The following is a 27,737-nucleotide window of genomic DNA, read 5'->3' as shown; positions in this document are numbered from 1 at the left end:
TATTTGTTACTATAACAGTGGATACACGTCATCATACATTTGACAAAACTCATAGAAGGTACAGCATCAAGAGTGACCCCTAATGTCAACTATGGACTTTGGGTGATATTGACATGACATTGTAGGTTCACAAAAGGACCATCTGGTGCCAGATGTTGATAGTGGGTGAGGCTGTGCAAGGAGGGGGTGGGGGTATATAAAAATTCTCTATTCCTGCTAAACTTTGTTGTGAATCCAACACCGCTCTAAAAAACAAAGTCTACTTGGGGCACCTGGGGGGCTCAGTCACTAGAGCATCTGACTTCTGCTCAGGTCATGATCTCACAGTTTGTGAGTTTGAGCCCTGTGTTGGGCTCTGTGCTGTTGGCTCAGAGCCTAGAGCCTGCTTTGAATTCTGGGTTTCCGTCTCTGTCTCTGTGCCTTCCTCGCTTGTGCTCTCTGTCTCTCAAAAATAAATAAATATTAAAAAAACAAATTAAAAAAAAACTCTTAAAAAAACACAACAAAGTCTATTTAAAAGGTGGTGTGTGGGGATGTTGGTGGAGAAAGCATCCATTTGCAACTAGAGCCAAAGGAAAGAGCTCAGACCTGCAAGGACAGAGTGATGTTTCCCTCTCCACAGCTGGGGGACAGCCTTGACAAATGGGCACAAATCTGTCTGCTGTTGTTTGGGAACTGCTCCCTCTTAATATCCATCACAAATCTAGCCCATCCCCCCCACCTCCATAAACCCCCAGTTTGTTCTCTATCTTTAAGATTCTCTCATGGTTTGTTTCTCTCTCTTTTCCCTCCACTACCATATGTTCTTCTGTTTTGCTTCTTAAATTCCACATATGACTGAAATCACGTGGTGTTTATCTTTCTCTGGCTGACTTATTTCACTTAGCATAATTTGTGTAGAACCACAGAAAGCCATGAATAACCAAGCAGTCCTGAAAAAGAAAAACAAAACTGGAGGCATCATGATTCCAGATTTCAAACTAAGGTATAAAGCTATAGTCATCAAGACAGTAGGGTGCTGGCACAAAAACAGGTGCATAGATCAATGGAACAGAATAGAGAACCCAGAAGTGGACACACAACTATAGGGTCAATTAATCTTTGACAAAGCAGGAAGAATATCCAGTGGGGAAAAAAAAGACAGTCTCTTCAACAAATGTTGGGAAAACTGGATGGTGACATGCAGAAGAATGAAACTGGACCACTTTCTTACACCAAACACAAAAATAAATTTAAAATGGATGAAAGACCTAAATGTGACACAGGAAACCATCGAAATCCTGGAGAACACAGGCAGCGACCTCCTTGACCCTGGTCACAGCAACTTCTTAGTAGACACATTGCCACAGACCAGGGAAACAAAAGCAAAAATGAGCTATTGGGACCTCACCAACATAAAAAGCTTCTGCACAGGGAAGGAAACAATCAACAAAACTAAAAGGCAGCCTACAGAATATTTGCAAATGACATATCTGATAAAGAGTTAGCATCCAAAATCTACAAAGAACTTATCAAACTCAACACCTCCCAGAAAATAATACAGTGAAGAAATGGGGAGAAGACATAGATAGGCACTTTTCCAAAGAAGACATCCACATTGCAAATGGACACATGAAAAGATCCCCAACGTCGCTCATCATCAGGGAGATACAAATCAAAACCACACTGAGTACCACCTCACATCTGTCAGAATGGCTCACATTAACAACTCAGGCAACAACAGATGTTGGCGAGGATGCAGACAAAGAGGAACAGTGTTGGTGGGAATGCAAATTGGTGCAGCCACTCTGGGTAACAGCATTGGAGGGTCCTCAAAAAGTTAAAAAATATAACTACCCTAAGATCCAGAAGTTGCACTACTATTTACCCAAAGGATACAAAAATGCTGACTTGAAGTGGTACATGCACCCCAATGTTTACAGCAATATTATCAACAATAGCCAAATTATGGAGAGAGCCCAAATGTCCATTTACTAATGAACAAAGTTCTGCTTTTTAAGCAAAAAGTTTGATTGCCTTAGCAGTTAAACCCACCTTGGCTTTTTTGTATGAGTCAGTTCTGGTTGTTTGATGAAACCACTAGGACCCAGACTTTGCTTCTATTTCTTAAACCTGCCAGCTCAACTGTTGGGGAAGGTCATCGAAAAGACGTGACCACAGATTGACCCATGAGCAGAAACCAGGCACTCAGAGCCTCCTTATTCCGACCCCTTTCCTTGGAATATGGGTTCCTCTTGCCTTTCCTACTTCCAGAGGGTGTTCTAAGGACATAGCCTTAGGATATTGATGTGGTCTATGTGTGACTGAACCCAGTTAAGGCCTCCTCTCTTTCTATAAACTTACAAGATTTGGCAGATGAATGTTGGGATCCATTTGTCTTGCTACTGCCCAAGACAAACATCATATGTAAGCTCCCTTTGCTTATTAAAACTGTGACCTCCATACCTGAAGGGGCCTACCTCTTTCTGCAGTGTCTCCCTGCCCTCGAGCAAGGGAGCTGGTTTCAGATCACACCTGGGAACTTCCCAAGTGGGTTGTGAACCAACATCAACTCCAAGGTCAGCTTAAGGGGAACAGCCCCCTCCCCTATACCCCAGAAACTAGGGGCCAGCTCAAAGATCCTGAGAGGTAGCAGGACCCAGGTGGTCAGTCATGGATGTGGTTACTGCAGACCTCAAGTGCCTTCCCCAGAAGGAACTAAAACAGCTTGACCACTCCCTAACACTTTCATCCCTGCTCACCTTGCCCTGTAACTCTGGCTTAGATTTTACCAGGGGGGAGGGGAAAGAAGAGAAGACACAATAGGAGAGCAGAGGGGAAGGGGGACCATTTGGACCCATCAACGAGGGTGAGGCTCCTTAAACGCTGAAGAAGCAACATGTCCTCTCCTGAATGTAAGACCGTGGAATCCTGTAATTCTACCTCTCTGTTTAAGTCTATCTCCTACCAATCCAATTCAATAGTGGTGCTGAAATTGACCTCATAAAACCAGACAGTTGAATGGTGGCTACCAGGGATGGGGGTGTGGGGTGGAAGTGGGGAGATGTTTATGGGCACAAACTTGGAACTAGTACACAGGTGAGGTCTGTGATGTAATGCACACCATAGTGATGATAGACAACAACGCCACATTATATACCTTAAAGCTGTTGACAGACCACATCTCATTTGTTCCTGCAACAAAATAGAAATGTAATTATGTGATGCCATGGGAGTTTAGTTAAAGCTAAGGTGGTTATTCCATTGCCATATATAAGCATATGAAACCAACATGGTATACACCTTAAAGTTATACAATGTTATGTGCCAATTATGTCTCAATAAGTTTTAAAAAATTAAATTTAAAAATAGTGGTTTTGATGTGGACAGCTACAACAGATGGTGCAGGTACACAGGGAAGGAGTATGACCAACAGTGATAGCCAGGGCGAAGTAACCATTTACCCCTGATAAGCACCTTCCAGGTAGAGTATCTCATGGATTCCCCCCTGACATTCTCAAGAAGCAGAGCCTCTTATCTGCCCCATCTTACAGCAAAGGAATCTGAGGGTCATAGTGGTTCAGGAACTTGCCCAAGATAACACAGCAGGTAAGCAACAGAGCCCAGCCTGTCACAGTGCTACACCCCCACCAGGCTTTTTTGTTAAGCGCTCCTTCACAACCTTAGTTTCTGAGATCTTTCCCCTTTTATTAACACTGTGATTACTACACCAACTGTCCCGGGGACCCAAAAGTGTCCTGTTTTGTGCCATAGAGAGAGGAGAGAAAGAGAATGGTAAGATTCCCTCACTGCCCATTTGGAACAGATTCTTTTAACACTACACAGAGAATTCAATTCTCTTCCAACTCCATTTAAATGACTTGGGACTCCCTGAAGAGCCTCATGCACTGGCTAAAGCTGTCTCCAAATTCCAAATCCTCTGTCACCTTCTGATTTTCATATAGACATGCTGACAAGCCCAGAGAAGCAAGATATGCTATACTGAAACTTAAAAAAAAAGGTCAGCCATATTAGTGGTCAAAATTTCATGGAGATTTTGACTTTTTGGCGGATAAATTTTTCTATGAAGCTTCCTGCCCCCATTTGGCAGGTTTTTGTTGTTATTGTTTTAGCTCGTACCATTAAACTTTTTTTTTTTTTTAATTCTCATGTCTTCCTTTAAGGTAAGGTGTCTCAGCCTTATCACCTTAGCACATTTTAGGCCTATGAAGCTTCCTGCCCCCATTTGGCAGGTTTTTGTTGTTATTGTTTTAGCTCGTACCATTAAACTTTTTTTTTTTTTTTAATTCTCATGTCTTCCTTTAAGGTAAGGTGTCTCAGCCTTATCACCTTAGCACATTTTAGGCTGGATAATTCCTCATCGCAGGAGCTGGGCTGCACTGGAAGGTGTTAGGTAACACCCTTGGCCTCCACCCACTAAGTGACAGGCACACTGCCACCCCAGATCATGACCACCAAAACTGTGTGCAAACATTACTGTCTGCTGTGGGGGTGCCAAGTGGTCCCCAGTTGACCACTACTTTTGATATTCTTTGTACCTCTAAGGACATTGGACTTTGTATCTTCAAGCAAATAAAAACAATTTAAAAACTGACTGTGCCTATGTTAACACAGTCTTAGAAAGTTGGACATGCCCCTCTCAGGAACTGCCCCTCAGGCCAGCCCTCCATCAGATCCAATTGAATACTATAGCTGTTCTAGAACCAAAGAAAATAAGATGTTTAACACTCACCACACAGGAGAAAGTTTCTCCTCTTGGTCATAGCTCCCCCACCTTCTAACTGATAACAGAGAGGGAACTGTAGAATCTTATTTCCTATTTCTCAAGGAGTCTTGGAGGTTTCAAGAGGACCACAATTTGTTGGTGTAATTTCCACAGGTCAGGTCAAAGTCTAATTAAAGGCAACATCACAAATACAAACTCTATACACCATGGGAATCCACATCATGCTCACTGCAGAATTCTCTGGTCACTTAATCACTCGTGGGACCCAGAAATAAGGACTAGGCAAGTAGAGCATTGCTGGCGTTGGGGCACTAATGAGCCAAGGCAGCACTCACCATGCCAAAGCTGCATGCTTGGCAACATGTAAAACATACCTGCACTCCTATGTGCATTGCAGCATTATTTACAATAGCCAAGATATGGAAACAACCTGAGGTCTATCAAGGGATGAGTGGATACAGAAGATGTGCCATATATATATATACATACACACACACACACACACACACACACACACACACACACACGTCATCCTGAAAAGAGAAGGAAATGTTGTCATTTGCAACAACACGAATCAATCTGGAGGATGTTATACTAAGTAAAATAAGCCAGTCACAGAAGGACACATATGGCATGATCTCACTTATATGTGGAATCTAAGAAAGTCAAGTACCTAACAGCAGAGGGTAGGACAGGTCCAGGAGCTGGGGGCAGGGAGAAATGGGGAGATACTGGTCAAAGCATGTAAAGTTTCAGTTGTGCAAGATGAATGAATTCTGGGGGCATGGAGACTAGCGCTAACAATACTGGCTTGTATACCTGAAATATGCTGACAGGGCATCATCCGTGTCCTCGTCAAAAACAAAAAAATGGTAACCATGCGAGGGGATGGGTGCGTTAATTAGCTTGACTGTGGTGATTGTTTCCCAGTGTCAATGTATATCAAAACATCACGTGGTACATTTTCATTATATATAACTTTATTTGTTGACCATACCTCAGTAAAGCTCGGCAGGGAGAGAAAAAAAAATGAACTGAATCAAAACCACAGAACTAGATATAAAATATTAACATGTGAAATTTAGTGTAAGTAAATGCGAGAATGAGTTAACAAATAATAGTAAAATAGGAACATTTCAGTTCTATAATTCAGACTTTTAGGATATGATCTGTGAAGTAGAGAAGTGACTTTTCTTCCTGCTTTTCATGGTATTTTTGCCATGCAGAAATTACATTGAAATGGGTTTTCTTATCCTCTCCCTAACCCTGACCCTGACCCTGACTGTTGAAAGCAGACATACAAATAAGACTTGTCCTATTTCCTAGTTCCTTACCCTCAAAGGGCTCACTTCTTAGAACTTCCCTCTGTCTGATCTCACCCGCCGGGTAGCCCAGATCCCCATTAGAGATACCTGCTGCCAGCCTCCACTTCTTGCTGAAGAGTGGATGATTTTTCTAGTAAGTAAGCTAAATTAAACATCTTGTCTATGTCCTAGGTAGTGAAATCTGGAGTTGACATCAATATTGAGGGAATACTGTGCTATTCCAAGAGGAGAACTGAGAACTTAGAGATTTCATACATTGTGGCAGGAGAAGGGGGAGAGAGGGGTTAGGAGGGTTGAGCAACTTTCACCAGGGTCTGTTGAAAATGGAATTCCCCACTTGGGTACCTCTGTCAGCTCCAGCCATTAACTGCTGTACTATAGAGTCATATGTTTACTGTTCCTTTTCCCTACAACTTGGTTCAGTTGTCTTCACTCTGAAGACTTTCTCGAAATGGTGAACAGGGTCCCTGATGGCCAACTCAATGGGACTTCAGAGACTCTCTTCCCGACCTCAGCTAGACTAGGTTAAACCCGGGCTTTCCTCTCTGTCCTTATAGAATCCAGTTTGAACAAGAGTCTTCCTAAATCAATTCAGCAGACATCCCCCACCCTTGGTGTCTGAACACCCTCCTTATCTTACTATCCTCACTTGCCCTGGGTAAGAATGCCTCTGACTCCTGATGTTTCCTCTTCGTAATTTTCCATTCCCTGACCCTGATCCTTGTATATAAATCTCCACTTATCTCTGATGGAATCAGAACTGAGTCCAATCTCCTTCCCCACTACAAGACCCTATTGCACTGGTCCCTACACCCATTGCAAAGTTCTCCCTCTTGAAAAAAGTCTGCCTTACTGTTCTCTAGCAAGTGTCTTTAAATTACTTTCTCTTTAATAGTTAGAATAATATTGTTTTTTGAACACCCACCAGGTCCATTCTGGTCTCTTTGTTCAAATGTTTAAGAGAGGAAATCTGATTGATTAGACAAAAAGTCAATGACTTGACCCCTCCTGGGTGGCCACACTATTGCACCTGGCAATGGCCAGTGGGGATAAAGTTATATGGCACGTAGGGTGCACTTTCTGTGCCAAAGGGACAGGTATCATGGAAGAAAGCTGACACACTAGCAATGTTGTCTTCTAAATGTAGCCATCAACAAGATTTTTGTCTTTTCTATCAGGTAAATATCGGTGTGTAAGCATAAATATAACATAAATAAAAGGAGGCATGGGGATGAGAAATGGTGATCAAGACAGATGGTAGCAGAAAGTGTAAGAACTAAACCAGGAACAGGATGGACCAATCAGCAAGTTCATCATACACAAGAATATTTATTGAGCACGTACCATGTGCTAGATACTGTTGTAAGCACTGAATATACAGCAGTGAATGAAACAAACAAAACCCCTGTCCTCATGGCATGGACACTCTGGTAGAGTAACAGAAGAAGTAAACCAAATAAGTAAAATGTGTGTTTAGCAGTGCTGAGTACTGTTGAGCAAGGAAAGGTGATAGAGAAATCTGGGATCATGAACCATCAAACAACCAGGGACAGCTTCATTGTGAAGGTGGTGTTTGGAGAGAGACTTGAAATGCACATGAATCATGAAGACATTAGGGATATTCTGAATTAGAATTAGAAGACATTAGAATATTCTGGGAGGGAACAGAAAGCCCTCTGCCATTCCTGAGGCAGGAGTGAGTCTGTTCTGTTTGAGAAGGAGTGAGGAGAGCAGTTCAGCTGGAAAGAGAACTACAAGGAAACTAGGAGGAAAACAGTAGGATGCTGACTCCCAGAAGTAAGGGTGGTCAAGTGCCTGATTCGTGGAGATGCTCCATGACCACTCTGGATTTTGATTATAGGAACTCAGATTTTGAAAAGAGGAGTAACCTGATCTGACTTCCGTATTGAAGTGAGTTCAGGTGACCAACCATCCCAGTTTTCCTTGCGCTGTCCCAATTTTAGCACCAAACTTCCCACATCTGGGGAAACTCTTCAGTCCTGGGAAAAACGGGACAGCTGGTCACCCCAGCTGGATGCCACATTGATAAGAGACATGAGAGCAGATGTTGAGGAACCAGTAAAATGGCTACTGCAGTAGCTCCTTCTTTACTCTTTGAATGTAGACTAGTTGCCAGGATATTCTCCAGCTGCTTGTAATAAACATTTTAATGTAATGGAAAAGGCATGGAGATTGTGTCTTTGATGACCTCATCAGGATGCTTCACCAGACTTCAATTGTTCACACTTGGACTCCTTGTCATGCGAGATCATTAAATGTCTTTATGCTTGAGGCAGTGCCTCCCAAGTGTGAATGAATATTCATAACTACTGAGAGTCTTGTTACAATGCAGGTTTGATTCAGTAGGTCTAGAGTGAAGGCTGCAATACTGAATCTCTAACAAGTGCAGTCCATGCTTGTGCTGCTGGCACAAGGACCATGCTTTGAGTAGGACAGTGTTTCTCAAACTTAAATATACATAAGAATCTCCTATGCCAGAAAGGATTGGCAGGATATATTCAACGTGCTGAATCAGAAAAATATGCAGCCAAGAATTCTTTATCCAGAAAGCCTGTCATTCAAAACAGAAGGAGAGTTAAAGAATTTCCTAGACAAACAAAAACTAAGGAGTTCATGACCACTAAACCAGCCCTGCAAGAAATTATAAGGGGGACTCTGAGAAAAGACAAAACAAGAAAGACCAAAAGCAACAAAGACTAGAAAGGACAAGAGAACATCTCCAGAAACACCAACTCTATAGGCAACACAATGGCACTAAATTCATATCTTTCAGTACTCGCTCTCAATGTCAGTGGACTAAACGCTCCAATCAAAAGACATATGGTATCCGAATGGATAAGAAAATAAGACTCATCTATATACTGCTTATAAGAGACCCATTTTAGACCTAAAAACACACGCAGATTGAAACAAAGTGGAGAACCATCTAGTATACTAATGGTGATCAAGAGAAAGCTGGAGTAGCCATACTTATATCAGACAATCTAGACTTTAAAATAAAGACTTTAACAAGAGATGAAGAAGGATATTATATTATAATTAAGGGGACTATCCACCAAGAAGATCTATCAATTGTAAATATTTATGCCCTCAATGTGAAAACACCCAAATATATAAATCAACTAATCATAAAGAAACTCATTGATAATAATATCATAATAGTAGGGGACTTCAACACCCCACCTACAGCAATGGACAGATCATCTAAGCAGAAAATCAACCAAGAAACAATGGCTTTGAGTGACACACTGGACTGATGGAGTTAACAGATATATTCAAAACATTTCATCCTAAAGCAACAGAATACACATTCTTCTCGAGTGCACATGGAACATTCTCCAGAATAGACCACATACTGGGACAAATCAGCCCTCAACAAATACAAAAAATAGAGATAATACCTTGCATATTTTCAGACGGCAACACTATGAAACTCGAAATCAACCACAAGAAAAAATTTGGGAGGATAGAAGATGGCAGTGTAGGAAGACTCTGGGCTCACCTTGTCCTGCTGATCACTTAGATTCCACCCACACCTGCCTGAATAACCCAGAAAACCACCAGAAGACTAGCAGAACATACTTTATGGAGCCAAGCATAGACAAGAGGCCCGCAGAAGAGGGTAGGAAGGGCGGAGAGGCAGTGCGTGCTACACGGACTGGCGGGAGGGAGCTGGGGCCATGGAGGGGCAGCCTGCTGGGCAAGGCAGAGCCCCTGAGTCTGGCTTGCAAAAGTGGAGGGGCTGGACTCCGTGAGTTCTGACAGCCAGTGGGACTTAACATCTGGAATCTTAAAAGTCAACAGCTCTGCTCTCAGAGAGCAGGGAAGGCAAGAGGACACTGGGAGGGAGGGTTGTTGAGCCCTAGAAGACAGAGCTCAGCTTGGCAGGGAACAAAGGCACTGGCAAGCACCATCTCCCTCTCCTATCCACCAGCCAAAATTCCAAAGGGAACCAATTCCCATCACCGAATTTGCTTGCACTGAGCAAATGCCCAACGCTGTGCTTCTGTGGATCCATCACTCCAACGGGTCGGCCTCCCTCCTGGTGCTGCATGGCCCCTCCTGCAGGGGACCACCCATGGCAAAGCGAGCTAAGTCTGCCCCTCCTGCCTCTGCACCTTGCGGATCCACCCTGGCTAATACGCCAGATCCCATCGAAGCAGCACCACAAGACTGACAGTGTGCAAGTAGCCCAGACAGAGGCCACACCACTCCACAGTGAGTCCTGCCCCTGGGAGAGGGGAAGATAAGGTGCACACCAGTCTGACTGTGGCCCCAGCAGTGGGCTGGGGGCAGACATCGGGTCTGACTGCGGCCCTGCCCAGAACACAAGTTACTCCGGACAGCACAGGGGAAGTGCCCTGCAGTTCCGCGCCACTCCAGGGACTATCCACGATGATGAAATGGAAGAATTCTCAAAAGAAACTCCAGGAAGTAGTGACAGCTAACGAATTGATCAAAAACAATTTAAGCAATATAATGGAACAAGAATTTAGAATAATAGTCATAAAACTAATCTCTGGGCTTGAAAAAAGGATAGAGGACAGCAGAGAATCTATTGCTACAGAGATCAAGGGACTAGGAAATAGTCTGAGGAACTAAAAAATGCTATAAATGAGGTGCAAAATGGAGGCAGCCATAGCACGGATTGAAGAGGCAGAGGAGAGAATAGGTGAATTAGAAGATAAAATTATGGAAAAAGAGGAAGCGGAGAAAAAGAGATAAAAAAAATCCAGGAGTATGAGGGGAGAATTAGAGAACTAAGTGATGCAATCAAACGGAACAATATCCGTATAATAGGAATTCCAGAAGAGGAAGAGAGAGAGAAAGGGGCCGAAGGTGTACTTGAACAAATCATAGCTGAGAACTTCCCTGATCTGGGGAAGGAAACAGGCATTAAAATCCAAGAGGCACAGGGAACTCCCTTCAGACGTAACTTGAATCGATCATCTGCACGACATATCATAGTGAAACTGGCAAAATATAAGGATAAAGAGAAAATTCTGAAAGCAGCTAAGGATAAACAGGCTCTAACTTACAAAGGAGACCCATAAGACTAGTGGCATACCTATCTACTGAAACTTGGCAGGCCAGAAAGGAATGGCAGGAAATCTTCAATGTGATGAACAGAAAAAAATATGCAGCCAAGAATCCTTTATCCAGCAAGCCTGTCATTCAGAATAAAGGAGAGATAAAGGTCTTCCCAAACAAACAAAAACTGAAGGAATTCATCACCACTAAACCAGCCCTACAAGAGATCCTAAGGGGGACTCTGTGAGTGAAATGTTGCAAAGACCACAACGTACCAGAAACATCACTACTAGCATGAAACCTACAGACATCACAATGACTCTAAGCCCATATCTGTCAATAACAACACTGAATGTAAATGGACTAAATGCTCCAACCAAAAGACATAGGGTAACAGAATTGATAAAAAAACAAGACCCATCTATTTGCTGTCTATAAGAGATTAATTTTAGACCTGAGGACACCTTCAGATTGAGAGTGAGGGGATGGAGAACTATATATCATGCTACTGGAAGTCAAAAGAGAGCTGGAGTAGCCATACTTATATCAGACAAACTAGACTTTAAATTAAAGGCTGTAACAAGAGATGAAGAAGGGAATTATATAATAATTACAGGGTCTATTCATCAGGAAGAGCTAACAATTATAAATGTCTATGCACCGAATACGGCAGCCCCCAAATATATAAAACAATCACAAACATAAGCAACTTTATTGATAAGAAGGTGGTAATTGCAGGGGACTTTAATACCCCATTTACAACAATGGATAGATCATCTAGACACAGGATCAATAAAGAAACAAGGGCCCTCCCTGAATGATACATTGGATCAGATGTACTTGACAGATACATTTAGAACTCTGCATCCCAAAGCAACAGAATATACTTTCTTCTCAGGTACACATGGAACATTCTCCAGGATAGATCATATACTGGGTCACAAAACAGACCTTAATAAGTATAAAAGAATTGAGATCATACCATGAACACTTTCAGACCACAATGCTATGAAACTTGAAATCAACCACAGGAAGAAGTCTGGAAAACCTTCAAAAGCATGGAGGTTAAAGAACAGCCTACTAAAGAATGAATGGGTCAACCAGGCAATTAGAGAAGAAATAAAAAAATATATGGAAACAAATGAAAATAAAAATACAACAATCCAAATGCTTTGGGATGCAGCAAAGGCAGTCCTGAGAGGAAAATACATTGCAATCCAGGCCTATCTCAAGAAACAAGAAAAATCCCAAATACAAAATCTAACAGTACACCTAAAGGAAATAGAACCAGAACAGCAAAGATGCCCCAAACCCAGCAGAAGAAGAGAAATAATAAAGATCAGAGCAGAAATAAACATATAGAATCTAAAAAAACTGTAGAGCAGATCAATGAAACCAAGAGTTGGTTTTTTGACAAAAATAAACAAAATTGATAAACTTCTAGCCTGGCTTCTAAAAAGGAAAAGGGAGATGACCCAAATAGATAAAATCATGAATGAAAATGGAATTATTACAACCAATCCCTCAGAAATACAAGCAATTACCAGGGAATACTATGAAAAATTATATGCCAACAAACTGGACAACCTGAAAAAAATGGACAAATACCTAAGCACCCACACACTTCCAAAATTCAAACAGGAAGAAATAGAAAACTTGAACAGACCCATAACCAGCAAAGAAATTGAATCAATTTCTTGATTCAATTTGATTACCAAAAAATCTCTCAACAAATAAGAGTCCAGGACCAGATGGCTTCCCTGGGTAATTCTACCAGACATTTAAAGCAGAGATAATACCTATCCTTCTCAAGCTGTTCCAAAAAATAGAAAGGAAAGGAAAACTTCCAGATTCATTCTATGAAGCCAACATTACTTTGGTTCCTAAACCAGACAGACACCCAGCAAAAAAAGAGAACTACAGGCCAATATCCCTGATGAATATGGATGCAAAAATTCTCAACAAGATACTAGCAAATCGAATTCAGCAGCTTAGAAAAAGAATTACTCACCACAATCAAGTGGCATTCATTCCTGGGCTTCAAGGCTGGTTCAACATTCACAAATCAATTAATGTGATACATCACATTAATAAAAGAAAAGAACCATATGATCCTGTCAATCGATGCAGAAAAAGCATTTGACAAAATTCAGCATTCTTTCTTAATAAAAACCCTCGAGAAAGTCGGGATAGAAGGAACATACTTAAACATAAAAGCCATTTATGAAAAGCCCACAGCTAATATCATCCTCAATGGGGAAAAACTGAGAGATTTCCCCCTGAGATCAGGAACACGACAGGGATGTCCACTCTCACCACTGTTGTTTAACATAGTGTTGGAAGTTCTAGCATCAGCAGTCAGACAACAAAAGGAAATCAAAGGCATCAAAACTGGCAAAGATGAGGTCAAGCATTCACTTTTTGCAGATGACATGGTATTATACATGGAAAACCTGATAGACTCCACCAAAAGTCTGCTGGAACTGATATATGAATTCAGCAAAGTAGCAGGATATAAAATCAATGTACAGAAATCAGTTGCATTCTTATACACTAACAATGAAGCAACAGAAAGACAAATAAAGAAACTTATCCCATTCATAATTCCACCAAGAATCATAAAATACCTAGGAATAAACCTAATCAAAGATGTAAAGGATCTGTATGCTGAAAACGATAGAAAGCTTATGAAGGAAATTGAAGAAGTTACAAAGAAATGGAAAAACGTTCCATGCTCATGGATTCAGAGAATAAATATTGTTAAAATGTCAAAACTACCCAAAGCTATCTACGCATTCAATGCAATCCCAATCAAAATTGCACCAGCATTCTTCTTGAAGCTAGAACAAGCAATCCTAAAATTTGTATGGAACCACAAAAGACCCCGAAGAGCCAAAGTAATGTTGAAGAAGACCAAAGTGGGAGGCATCACAATCCCAGACTTTAGCCTCTACTACAAAGCTGTAATCATCAGGACAGCATGGTATTGGCACAAAACCAGACACATAGACCAATGGAATAGAGACTCCAGAATTGGACCCACAATTGTATGGCCAACTAATCTTTGACAAAGCAGGAAAGAATATCCAATGGAAAAAAGACAGCCTCTTTATCAAATGTTGCTGGGAGAACTGGACAGCAACATGCAACAGAATGAAACTAGACCACTTTCTTACACCATTCACAAAAATAAACTCAAAATGGATGAAGGACCTGAATGTGAGACAGGAAACCATCAAAACCTTAGAGGAGAAAGCAGGAAAACAAACCTCTCTGACCTCAGCCGCAGCAATTTCTTACTTGACACATCTCCAAAGGCAAGGGAATTAAAAGCAAAAATGAACTATTGGGACCTCATGAAGATAAAATCTTCTGTACTGCAAAGGAAACAATCAACAAAACTAAAAGGCAACGAATGGAATGGGAAAAGATATTTGCAAATGACATATCAAAGGGCTAGTATCCAGGGGCGCCTGGGTGGCGCAGTCGGTTAAGCGTCCGACTTCAGCCAGGTCACGATCTCGCGGTCCGTGAGTTCGAGCCCCGCGTCAGGCTCTGGGCTGATGGCTCGGAGCCTGGAGCCTGTTTCCGATTCTGTGTCTCCCTCTCTCTCTCTGCCCCTCCCCCGTTCATGCTCTGTCTCTCTCTGTCCCAAAAATAAATTAAAAAAAAAACGTTGAAAAAAAAAAAAAAAAAAAAAGGGCTAGTATCCAAAATCTATAAAGAACTCACCAAACTCCACACCCAAAAAACAAATAATCCAGTGAAGAAATGGGCAGAAAACATGAATAGACACTTCTCTAAAGAAGACATCCAGATGGCCAACAGGCACATGAAAAGATGCTCAACGTCACTCCTCATCAGGGAAATACAAATCAAAACCACTCTGAAATACCACCTCACACCAGTCAGAGTGGCTAAAATGAACAAATCAGGAGACTATAGAGGCTGGCGAGGATGTGGAGAAATGGGAACTGTCTTGCACTGTTGGTGGGAATGCAAATTGGTGCAGCCACTCGGGAAAACAGTGTGGAGGTTCCTCAAAAAAGTAAAACTAGATCTACTCTATGACCCAGCAATTGCACTGCTAGGAACTGACCTAAGGGACACAGGAGTGCTGATACATAGGGGCACTTGTACCCCAACATTTATAGCAGCACTTTCAACAATAGCCAAATGATGGAAAGAGCCTAAATGTCCATTAACTGATGAATGGATAAAGAAATTGTAGTTTATATTCACAATGGAATACTACACGGCAATGAGAAAGAATGAAAGGCTTTTGTAGCAACGTGGATGGAACTGGAGAGTGTTACGCTAAGTGAAGTAAATCATACAGAGAAAGACAGGTACCATATGTTTTCACTCTTATGTGTTTCCTGAGAAACTTAACAGAAGACCATGGGGGAGGGGAAGGAAAAAAAAAGGTTAGAGACGGAAGGAGCCAAACCATAAGAGACTTTTAAAAACTGAGAACAAACTGAGGGTTGATGGGGGGTGGGGGAGAGGGGAAAGTGGGTGATGGGCATTGAGGAGGGCACCTGTTGGGATGAGCACTGGGTGTTGTATGAAAACCAATTTGACAATAAATTTCATATTAAAAAAAAGGAAAAAATTTGGGAAGACAATGAATAAATGGAGATTAAAGAGCATCCTACTAAAGAATGAATGGGTTAACCAATAAACTAAAGAGGAAATTAAAAAGTACATGGAAGCCAATGAAAATGAAAACACGACAGCCCAAAACCTCTGGGATGCAGCAAAGGCGGTCATAAGCGGAAAGTATACAGCAATCCAGGTCTTTCTAAAGAAGGAAGAAAGGCCTCAGATACACAAACTAACCTTACACCTAAAAGAACTGGAAAAAGAACAGCAAATAAAGCCCAAAACCAGCAGAAGAAGGGAAATAATAAAGATTAGAGCAGAAATCAATGCTATCGAAATTAAAAAAAAAAAAAACCCAAAACAGTAGAACAAATAAATGAACAGGAGCTGGTTCCTTGAAGGAATTAACAAAATTAATAAACCCCTAGCCAGATTGATCAAAAAGAAAAAGGAAAAGACCCAAATAAATAATTCACGAATGAAAGAGGAGAGATCACAACCAACACCGCAGAAATACGAACAATAAGAGAATGTTATGAGCAATTATATGCCAACAAATTAGGCAATCTGGAAGAAGTGGACACATTCCCAGAAACATATAAACTACCAAAACTGAAACAGGAAGAAATAAAAAATTTGAACAGAGTGGCGCCTGGGTGGCTCAGTCGGTTGGGCTTCTGACTTCGGCTCAGGTCATGATCTTGCAGTTCATGAGTTCAAGCCCCGCATTGGGCTCTGTGCTGACAGCTCAGAGTCTGGAGCCTGCTTTGGATTCTGTGTGTGTATGTGTGTGTGTGTGTGTGTCTGCCCCTCCCCTGCTCACCCTCTGTCTGTCTCTCTCAAGAATAAATAAACATTAAAAAAAACATTAAAAATTTTTGAACAGACCCATAACCAGCAAAGAAATGGAATCAGTAATAAAAAAATCTCCCAACAAACAAGAGTCTAGGGCTGGATAGTTTTCCAGGGGAATTCTATCAAACATTTAAAGAAGAGTTAACTCCTATTCTTTTGAGGCTGTTCCAAAAAATAGAAATAGAAGGAAAACTTCCAAACTCATTCCATGAGGCCAGCATTACCTTGATTCTAAAACCAGACAAAGACCCCACTAAAAAAGAGAACTACAGACCAATTTCCATGATGAACATGGAAGCAAAAATCCTCAACAAGATACTAGCAACCATATCCAACAATACATTGAAAGAATTATTCACCATGATCAAGTGGGATTTATGCCTGAGATACAGGAATAATATTTGCTAATATCATCTGTTTTCCCCCTAAAGTCAGGAACACAACAAGGATGTCCACTCTCATCACTGGTTATTCAACATAGTGTTGAAAGTCCTAGCTTCAGCAATCAGACAACACAAAAAAATGAAAGCATACAAATCAGCAAGGAGGAAGTCAAACTTTCACTGTTCGCAGACGACATGATATGCTGTGTGGAAAATCCGAGGACTCCATCAGAAAACTGCTAGAACTGATCCATGAATTCAGCAAAGTTACAGGATATAAAATCAGTGTACAAAAACTGGTTGCATTTCTTTTTTTTTAAATTTTTTTAAAGTTTATTTATTTTTGAAACAGAGAGAGACAGAGCATGAACGGGGGTGGGTCAGAGAGAGAGGGAGACACAGAATCAGAAGCAGGCTCCAGGCTCTGAGCTGTCAGCACAGAGCCCGATGCGGGGCTCGAACTCATGGACCGCGAGATCGTGACCTGAACTGAAGTCGGACGCTTAACCGACTGAGCCACCCAGGCGCCCCAAAACTGGTTGCATTTCTATACACTAATAATGAAGGAACAGAAAGAGAAATCAAGGAATCAATCCCATTTACCATTGCACCAAGAACCATAAAATATCTAGGAATAAATCTAAGCAAAGAGGTGAAAAACCTATATGCTGAAAACTATAGAAAGCTTATGAAAGAAATTGAAGAAGATACAAAAAAATTGAAAAAATATTCCATGCTCCTGGGTTGGAAGAACAAATATTGTTAAAATGTCGATACTACCCAAAGCAATCTACATATTCAATGCAATCCCTATCAAAATAACACCAGCATTTTTCACAGAGCTAGAACAAACAATCCTAAAATCTGTATGGAACCAGAAAAGACACTGAATAGCCAAAGCAATCCTGAAAAAGCAAACCAAAGCTGGAGGCCTCACAATCCCAGACTTAAAGCTGTATTACAAAGCTGTAATCATGAAGACAGTATGGTACTGGCACAAAAACAGACACTCAGATCAATGGAACAGAATAGAGAACCCAGAAATGGACCCACAAACGTATGGCCAACTAATCTGTGACAAAGCAGAAAAGAATATCCAGTGGAAAAAAAGACAGTCTCTTCAGCGAATGGTGTTGGGAAAATTGGACAGCAACATGCAGAAGAATGAAACTAGACCACTTTCTTATACCACAAAAATGAAATGGATGAAAGACCTAAATGTAAGACAGGAAGCCATCAAAATCCTAGAGGGGAAAACAGGCAGCAACCTTTTATGAGGTCAGTTGCAGCAACTTCTTACTTGACGTGTCTCCAGAGGCAAGGGAAACAAAAGTAAAAATGAACTATTGGGATTTCATCAAGATAAAAAGTTCTGCACAGTGAAGGAAACAATCAGCAAACTAAAAGACAACCGACAGAATGGGAGAAGATATTCACAAATGACATATCTGATGAAGGGTTAGTATCCAAAATTTACAAACAATTTATCAAACTCAACACCCAAAACACAATCCAGTGAAGAAATGGGCAAAAGATATGAATAGACACTTCTCCAAAGAAGACATCCAGATGGCCAACTGACACATGAAAAAATGCTCAACTCACTCATCATCAGGGAAATACAAATCAAAACCACAACGAGACACCACCTCACACCTGTCAGAATGGCTAATGTGAACAACTCAGGCAACAAGAGATGTTGGTGAGAATGCGGAGAAAGAGGAACCCTTTTGTACTGTTGGTGGGAATGCAAACTGGTACAGCCACTCTGGGAAACAGTGTCGAGTTTCCTCAAAAAGTTAAAAATAGAACTACCTTATGACCCAGCAATTGTACTACTAAGTCTTTATTCATAGGATAGAGGTATGCTGTTTCAAAGGGGCACATGCACCCCAGTGTTTATAGCAGCGCTATCAACAATAGATAGCCAAAGTATGGAAAGAGCCCAAATCCATTGACTGATGAATGGATAAAGAAGACGTGGTGCCGGCGGTGTTGTGTGTGTGTGTGTGTGTGTGTGTGTGTGTGTGTGTGTGCGCGCGCGCGCACACACGGATTACTAGTTGGTAATCGAAAAGAGTGAAATTTTGCCAATTGCAAAAACATGGATGGAACTAGAGCGTATTATGCTAAGTGAAATTAGAGAAAGACACATATCACAAATGTGGAAGTTAAAATACAAAACAGATGAACATAAGGGAAGGGAAGCAAAAGTAATATCAAAACAGGGAGGGAGACAAACTGTAAAAGACTCTTAAATACAGAGAATGGAGGGTTGCTGCAGGGGTGTTGGGTGAGGGGATGGGCTAAATGGGCAAGGGGCATTAAGGAGGACACTTGTTGGGATGAGCACTGGGTGTTACACGTAAGTGAAGAGTCACTCAATTCTATTCCTGAAATCATTGCTACACTAGATGTTGACTAACTTGGATTTAAATTAAAAAAAAAAGGCATAATCAAATTATGGAAAAAGCCCAAATGTCTATCGACTGATGAATAGATAAAAAAGATGCGCATGCACACACACACACACACACACACACACACACACACACTCTGGAATATTACTCAGCCGTAAAAAGAATGGAATATTGCCATTTGCAACAGCATGGATGGAGCTAGAGTGTATTATGCTTAGTGACATAAGTCAGTCTGAGGAAGACAAATACCAGAAGATCTCACTCATATGTGGAATTTAAGATACAAAACAGATGAACATAGGGGAAGGGGAAAAAAAGGGAGACAACCCCTGAGAGAACAAACTGGGGGTTGCTGGAGGGAAGGTCGGAAGATGGGCTAAATGAGTGGTGGGTGTTAAGGAGGGCACTTGTAACGAGCACTGGGTGTAGTATGTAAGTGATGAATCACTCAGTTGTACTCTTGAACCCAATATTATACCACATGTTAACTAACTAGAATTTAAATAAAAACTCAAAACATAAAAAAAGAATTCCCTGTAGAGTTTGTTAAGCCATGGATTCCTGGGCCCCCAACTGTAGGGATTCTGTGTCTGGTGGTGATTCTCAGGTGACATCTGAGATTTGCATTTTTAACAATATCCCAGGCCATGCTGATGATGCAGATCCATAGACCACAAGTTTCTCAAACTTTGACTTGCATAGAATCTCCTGGAGATCATGTTAAAAAGAAGGGTCCTATTCACTGGATCTGGGATGGAACCGAAGATTCTGCATTTGTACCAAATTTCCAAGTGATTTGCATGCCACTATGCTGCTGATTTTCAGGCCACATTTGGGCAGCAAGACAGAGCAGCTAGATTTCTATTAGTTGCAACTGAGAACATCCATGATTCATGCACTGCCTATATGTATTTTTGCAGGGAAAAGACTCACTTTTTAAAAATCTGACTCTCAAAGTATTCTGTGATGCAATAAAAGAAAATCTTAAGAGCCCCCGGCTTGGAGTCTCTTAATTTTATTTCCTCTCCTCTGCAGCACAAACCCAAGCAGGGGACCCTTCTCAGCAAAAGTACATGTTGCAAAGAAGCAGATGTGGGTTTTGATGAATAGTCTCTGCCACAGCGAGGTGGGCAGTTCCCAGAAAAGAAAGCTGGCCAGACAAGAGGTGTTCCCCATACGTACCACCCCCTTGGAGTGCAGAGCATGTGCGTAATAACCACATTCTGACTGAGTATTCATTTCCTGGAACAGCTGGGTGACCACAAAGGACTTTTTCACTATGAACTAATGCCTAAGCCAGTAATTCTCAATAAGATCACTTCTGTTCCCAGGTAGCAATGTCTGGAGACATTTCTGATGGTCACAGTGGGTGTGTGTGGGATGGGGGAGGTTACTGGCATCTAGTGAGTAGAGGCCAGGGATGCTGCTGCAAATCCTGCAATGCACAGCAGCTCCTGCCCGCAAAAAGAATTATCCAGGCCAAAATGTTAACAGTGCAGAGCTTGAGAATTAATGTTCTAGGTGGAGGCAGGGAAACTATCACTTACCACCTTGCAATTGATCATTAAAACATCTATCATTCTTGCCTTCCAGAAGTTTATAATCCAGGCAGGAATGATTTACAAGCACACACGTATCACGTGTGCAATAGCACACAAAATATAGGGTAAGTCACGTCATACTGACGGTAATAGAGTAAGGAATTTCACTGAGGTCTAGAAGAATAAAGGGCTCTCAAAGGATGAAGACACAAGTTCTTAAAGAAAGCGAAGGGGGTGAGCAAGGCAGATAAGAGAAAGAAAGCAGACTTGATGTTGGGAGGAAGTGAAAATATTGAATAGAGAGGTCCAAACCCGAAGCGCCTAGAACATTTGGCTTGTTTATTCACTTTTTGCAACTGTTTTGGATGCAAAAACAGCAGCGACATTAGCGGGGCTTAAGCACAAGGATTTGTCAACTGCCCAGGAAGGTTGCATTTCATGCAAGTTCTATTCGTGTATATTTGAAATTGCAGGATTTAAAAAGTCACACCGCAGGCATGCATTTTGAAACCATGTGAATCTCCCCAATTTGTCTCCCTGAGACGAATCACATAATTTTAAAGCCAGCAAGTGGAGTGAATCGTGCATTCTGTTTGCATCGCCACCATGTGGAAGAGACACTTAAGCTGATTAAGCAGAAAAAGGGACAGTCTTTGGTTCATGCCTTAAAAACTGCACAAGAAATCTCTTCAAATGAATCAGGGTGAGTCTCAGCTGCTATTTTTACATTTCCTGCTGTTATTATTTAAAGTTGCTTTTAAAATACTGTCTGGTAACAAAGTTAGCCATACATTTATTTATTTTGGTGCCGAAAAACACACTAAATCCAATGACTTTGAAAACAAAATTAGAAATGTTAAAACTAAATACATAAGGCCAAAGGACTGCTGTGACACCCCCCCCCCCCCCGCTGCTATTGGTTTGGCAGTATTTCCATGAGGACATGATGTGACATTAAATATATGTGCTACTAAAGCGAGTGCTTGAGATCACACTAAAATTAACCTGAGTATATGAGTAGGTTTGAAAGTCATCAAGCAAAGAAGACAGTGCTGGTCTCCTGACCACTAGACATTTCCTTAGGACGCCCTCCTGAGTGGGATGGAGGTGTATTTTTACAATGCAAGAATACAACCCTGTTTTTAATATTTATTCATATGGGAGTTATTGAACTATGAAAATGTTGAGTGATGCAAGATCTTCAGGAGTATAAAGTGGAGCCAAAAATTCAGAGAGAGAAATCTGCAAGCTGAATCCAGATGTTGGCCAATAAATCCTGGGCAAGGTAGTATTAGCTGGAAGATGAAAATCCCCTTATTTCCCTCGTTGTTAAAAAGAATTCTCTGAGCATTTAATGGCACACGATATACACTTCTGGGTTTGGGGGTCTCAGTAGTCTCTCGACACCCCTTTCTTTCTACGGAGACAGAAGCCAAAAAGGGAAAAGAGTCACGACTGCTTTCAGGAGAAAGACAGATGGTGGCATTTGTCCCATCCATGTGTCACCACAGGGGGCGCTGTCCACAGCAGCTCAGTTTTCTGGTTTTAGCCAAAGAGCAGAGATCAGAGTCTGAGGCTGTGGTTGAACAGACGCAGCGTCTCTTCTGCGATAGAATTCTGATGATGTTGTTGCTTCCTCCTATTTGGGGGGAAATAATGTGTAGAAAAAGCTGAAGAGAAATTAGCACCTCAGAAATTACCTAGGACTTCCAGCAGTGCCTAGATAGAACAAGCAAGAATTTCTCTAAGGTCCAAAGCTCAGTAAAGAGGTCCTAATATATGGCTTACAGCCTCTCCCGTACCCAAACACCATCTGCGATGGTCTTTTTATTTGTTTGATCTTTTCACAAACATTTACAGGGTGTTTACTGTGGACCAGGCAGCGTCCTAAGCTCTTAGCACATATGACCTCACTTACTTCTCATGATGAGATAGATACTATTGCCATCGTCATTTACAGATGAAGAAACTGAGGCACAGAGACATTAAGTGGCTAGCGTAAGCTGATGCAGCCTGGAACTGGTGGAGTTGTCACTTGAACCCAGGCACGTTGGCTCCATTCAAACAGTGACGAATCGGGGCACCTGGGTGGCTCAGTCGGTTAAGCGTCCGACTTCGGCTCAGGTCATGATCTCGTGCTCCGTGGGCTCGGGCCCCGCATTGGGCTCTATGCTGACAGCTCAGAGCCTGGAGCCTGTTTCAGATTCTGTGTCTCCCTCTTTCTCTGACCCTCCCCTGTTCATGCTCTCTCTCTCTCTCTGTCTCAAAAATAAATAAATGTCAAACAGTGACGAATCACTTAAATGCTACAGAGGATCAGTAATGACTGTAAGGATGGATATGTGCTTTTTAGAGAGAAAAGTGTTGTCCAAAGATAAGGGGACAAGATTACTGTTTGGGGCCTTCTATGTAGCTGACTTTTGATAATTTTGTATTAATAAAAAGCAGCGTTGACATGGTTCAGAGTAGAGCAAAGTGCTTTCATGTACATTGTTTCGTTCCTCAATCAATTGGGCATTTCAATGATGAATGAATTGAGGCTCAGAGAAGTTAAATTATTTGCCCATCATCTACCACCTAAAACCTGAAAGAGTCAAAATACGAACTCAAATCTGGCGAACCCCAGAATCCACACTATGGATTCTACTATGTGACATGTTTTGGGGGACTACAAGCATTGGGAAAGTTCTTTTACACAGTTCAGGTTGACATATCCTTTGGCCGCTGCTGATTCTAGCCAAGAGGTGAACCTGTGGCATACACTGATAGGACATAGTCAGCAGCCACTAAGCAGAATTGTCCTTAATATGAGAGTGCATGTCCTATCAAGCTGGTCCCAATATTGTTGACAATCTGGGGTGACAACTCTGGTGACAACTAAGGAAAGCTGTCAACTTTCAGAGAAAAACAGACCCAAGTTGGAACCCTCTACCCAGCTGAGTAGCTTTGAGCAAATCATGTGGACTCTCCCAGTCTGTTTGCTCATCTGTAAGCAAGGAATTTAGACACTCAACATCTTTTGTGGGCCAGGCATTGCTCTAGGTAGAAGGAAAACAATAGTGACCACAACAGTGAAACTTACAGGGGAGCAGAAGCTGACCAAAAGCAAATACTTCAATGTTTTTAAGACTAAGACAAATATCATACAGAGAGGCACATCATACAGAGAATTAAAATAGAATGTAATGACAGAGACTGTGAAGGGCTGTCACCGTGACCACCTTACTGAAAACCAAACTCCCCTCACCCCGTGCGTCCTGATTTCTCTTCACTGCTCTGTATTTTTCTATAGCACACATCACTTTGTGATGTACTGTATAATCTACACTTGGGGGTTTATTGTCAGCCCCCCCCCCCCACCTCACTCCAACATCAGTCCTGTGAGGGCAAGGATTTTTGTCAATGTGTCCACTGCTGTTTCCCCAACACCTAATACAGTATCTAGCATGTACTGGATAATCAATAAATATTTGTTAAATGAATGTTGTTAAATTATCATTTGGATATTTGTGGAATATCCAAATTTGTGGAAAGACTGGGGAGAGGGAGAGAAAGAGAGAGAGAGGGTGAAAGAAAGAGAGAGAGAGAAAGACAGGGATGGAAGGAAGGAATAAAGGAATGAATAAAGGAGGGAAGAAGGAGGGAAGGAGGGATGATAAAGGAGGGATAGAGGATAGGGAAGGAAGGAGGAAGGAGGGATGAAGGAAGAAAGAAAGGGAGGGAGGGGAGAAGGAAGGGAGGGAGGGAAGGAGGGAGAAAGGGAGAGAGAGAAAGCAAGCAAGCAGAACTCCACTGGTTTTGGTCTCAAAAACCAGAAACCAGCAGCATAATGCAGGAAGCTAATGAAATTTCTCTTTTATTTTAGATCAAGGACCAGGAAGCTCTTGGTTGTAGGAGACGTTGGGTTTAGCAAGTACACATCACTGCAGAGAAGCTGGTCTTACTTACCATTTTGGTTTGGATCGTAGAGCGAGATACGTCAAAGCTTTCAGTCTCAGTTGCTTTCCAGATCCCACTAAACCACTTCTTGTATTCCATTCGCACCTGAGGAATACAGAGGTTTGTGTCATGTCCAGAGCTTGGTTAGAGAGAAAGGACCCCAAATAGGAGACCAAAGATATAGATGCCAAGCCCTATGACTGCCTTTTCATTACTTTTCTGTATAGTCCTCTTGTTAATTCATTCTGAAATTCAACTTTCTCATTGTGGAAAAGGCATTTACTAGATGTTGGGCACTACAAAGTCTCTACAGAGAGGTGAGACTTTGAACCCAGTGGTTCATCAAAGTGGTGGTTATGATGATGCTGAGAACAAGGAGGAGGAGGATGGTGAAGGTGATGATGGTGATGCTGCTGGTGGCGATTATAAGGATGAAGCTATGTTCAATACACTTTGCACCATATGCAATGTCATCTTCCATAAACCAAAGGAGAAAGGCTCTTCCCTTATCAGCAATTGAAGGTAAAGAATCTGAAGCTTGTGGAAGTACATGGACTTGCCCAAGGTCATACAGACAGAATTCAACACCTCATGATTCTTACTCAGGGCCCCAAACTAACCACTACGTACAAACACCCCCTGTGATTACATGGATTCCCTTCATGTAACTTGCTTAACATGTCTGAAAAAGATATTTAAATACTTAATACTCAACATTATTTTACCAAGACACTTAAGTTGTACTTCATTTTTGGGTGTGAGGAGTACAAAGCATTGAGAAGGCACTAGAAGACGACAGAGAAATTAATAAAGTGTTACGATGGTCTTTTTGCCACAAGCATCTTAATTGATGGTAGTTCCACTCAATAGCAAAGGGAGTGTGGGGAAGTCAGGAAAATTGTTTCCAATATTCTATGAGGAGTAAAATTATAATAATGACCCTCACAAGAACTGCGTGAGGAGATTCATATTGCATGATCTCATTTAATTCTCAACCCTGTGAGGCACGTATTGCCATATACACAGATGAGAAGATTGAGGCTCAGAGAGGGTAAGAAAGCTGCCCACACAGCAGCCTACTCAGTGTAAAACCTAACACTAGAGCTGAAGTCTCTCTGTTTTTGGCATATTATGCCAAATTTTCCAGTGCCCCTCCCTAAAGTGCACTACACTGTAAGAGGATTATGAGTCCTCTTTCTGGTGAACTCAGGTATGGCCACATGACTAGCTCCAGCCAATGAAAGAGAACTAATTCAGGTACAGTTGGCCAGGATCTCCTTTCCCTTTGCCACAAGAATACCAATATTCCAGATAAGGGCTGCCCCTTCAGCCTGTATCCCAGAGTGAAGACAATGTAGATCAAGACACAGTTATGTAGCATGAGCAAGAAATAAACTTTATTGTTGTCACCCACTGAAATTAGAGGGTGGTGGCTATTTGTTACCACAGCATAATCTCCCTTAACCTGACTGATAAATTCTCTGCTATGGACTAAGTTGTGTCTCCTCAAAATTCATATGTTAAAGGCTTAACCTCCCAGGATGATTGTATTTGAAGATATGACCTTTATAGGAGTGACTAAGAATAAATGAAGTCCTAATGGTAGAGCCCTGATCCAATAGGATTAGTGTCCTGTTAAGAAGAAACAAAAGCTCTCTCTCCTTGTCTCTCCTATGGAAGGACACAGCAAAAAGGTGGACTTCTGGAAAAAAAAAAAAAAAGAGCATTCTCACCAGAACCCAACTGCACAGTCACCCTGACCTCAGATTTCCAGCCTCCAGAATTATAAGAGATATTTCTGTTGTCCAAGCCACATGATCCATGATATTTTGTTCTGTCATCTCCAGCTGACAAAAGCACACTCTTAAGATAGAGATTGGAATGTGAAATTTAGTCAGATGCACCCAGAACACACAGCATACCCAAGCAGCACCTAAACCTTTTTCCCAGAATCAAGGCAACCACAAGATACAAATATAAAAGATCAGAAAAGGGTGAGAATGTGAATAGCCATTCAATAAGATGGTGGGACTCAGCTGGTGATAAATAAAACAATTAGCCTTACCTGGTGATTAAGGAGACAGTGTACCACAAAGAGCAAAACCCCCTGCAGGACATTGATGATGGTGAATGTGTAGGCAATGACTGATCCGATCACCTTCCCGAACTCTTCAACCATAAAATAGCCAAGGCCCCAAGAACAGCCCAGTATAAATAGCTGAGCAATGGCTTTAAATGTCATGACTCTGGGAAGGAACAGGAGTAATAATAACTATCACTGATCATTATATGTTGGGCACTGTGCTAAATGCTTTGCACACATTACCTGATTTAAACTTAGCATCACCTCATGTGCTTAAGTGACTCATGCAAAGTCATACTACTTGAAGATGAGGCAGAACCCATGCTTTCAATCACTGCTTCTGAGAATAATGCTTTCTCCTATTCTTGGAAATGATTTATCTGAACCTATTGGAAGATGTGTGGAAAGTGCCTTCTAGAAAGTTGTACTGAAAATGTGTACTGATGATGATATCATGACTTCAGATCATAGCATGCTGTTGGGCTTCTTCAAGAAAATTGTGTTTTATCAAATAGAAGGGTTGTTGATGGCAACTGTCTGGGACAGCTGACGTGTGTGAGTGTGTGTGTGTGTGTGTGTGTGTGTGCATGCACATGGTGTGTGAGCCTACACTCATCCACACATGTGTAGAAGGATGAGGAAACACCAAGAAGGGGGACACTCTGACCCGCTAGGGCAGAAAACACCAAAGCTAGGAGATGTTGGTTTGTATGATAAGTAGAGGAGATCAAAGCCAGGGTCTGAAGTTGGAAAGATGCTCCTTAAGTTTTGTTCATCTGACTCACCAATGCACCTGACTCTTGCCCAC

The 27,737-nt window shown here is 41.6% G+C and overlaps 1 protein-coding gene across 2 annotated transcripts in view; it reads right to left on the bottom strand.

The window, feature by feature from the left end:
• Window positions 1–27,737, bottom strand: part of LOC132678085 (putative adhesion G protein-coupled receptor E4P) — an 83,793-nt gene that overhangs the window by 17,343 nt on the left and 38,713 nt on the right. The window contains exons 15-17 of one of the 2 annotated variants that reach the window (XM_060630020.2): window positions 26,912–27,092; window positions 24,856–24,951; window positions 21,632–22,546 (exon numbers count right to left, since the gene is read on the bottom strand). In XM_060630020.2, the coding sequence (XP_060486003.2) occupies window positions 22,439–22,546; window positions 24,856–24,951; window positions 26,912–27,092 (385 nt within the window). In that variant the 3' untranslated portion in view covers window positions 21,632–22,438. Of the gene's footprint in view, window positions 1–21,631; window positions 22,547–24,855; window positions 24,952–26,911; window positions 27,093–27,737 lie in introns of those variants that run through there. The other variant, XM_060630014.2, reaches the window with a different exon arrangement.

This window comes from Panthera onca, chromosome A2 (genome assembly GCF_046562875.1).
Source record: "Panthera onca isolate mPanOnc1 chromosome A2, mPanOnc1 haplotype 2, whole genome shotgun sequence".
In the NCBI taxonomy this organism is placed as follows: Eukaryota; Metazoa; Chordata; class Mammalia; order Carnivora; family Felidae; genus Panthera; species Panthera onca.
The sequence above is the reverse complement of the archived record's forward strand: the minus strand, read 5'-3'. Positions and strand labels throughout refer to the sequence as shown.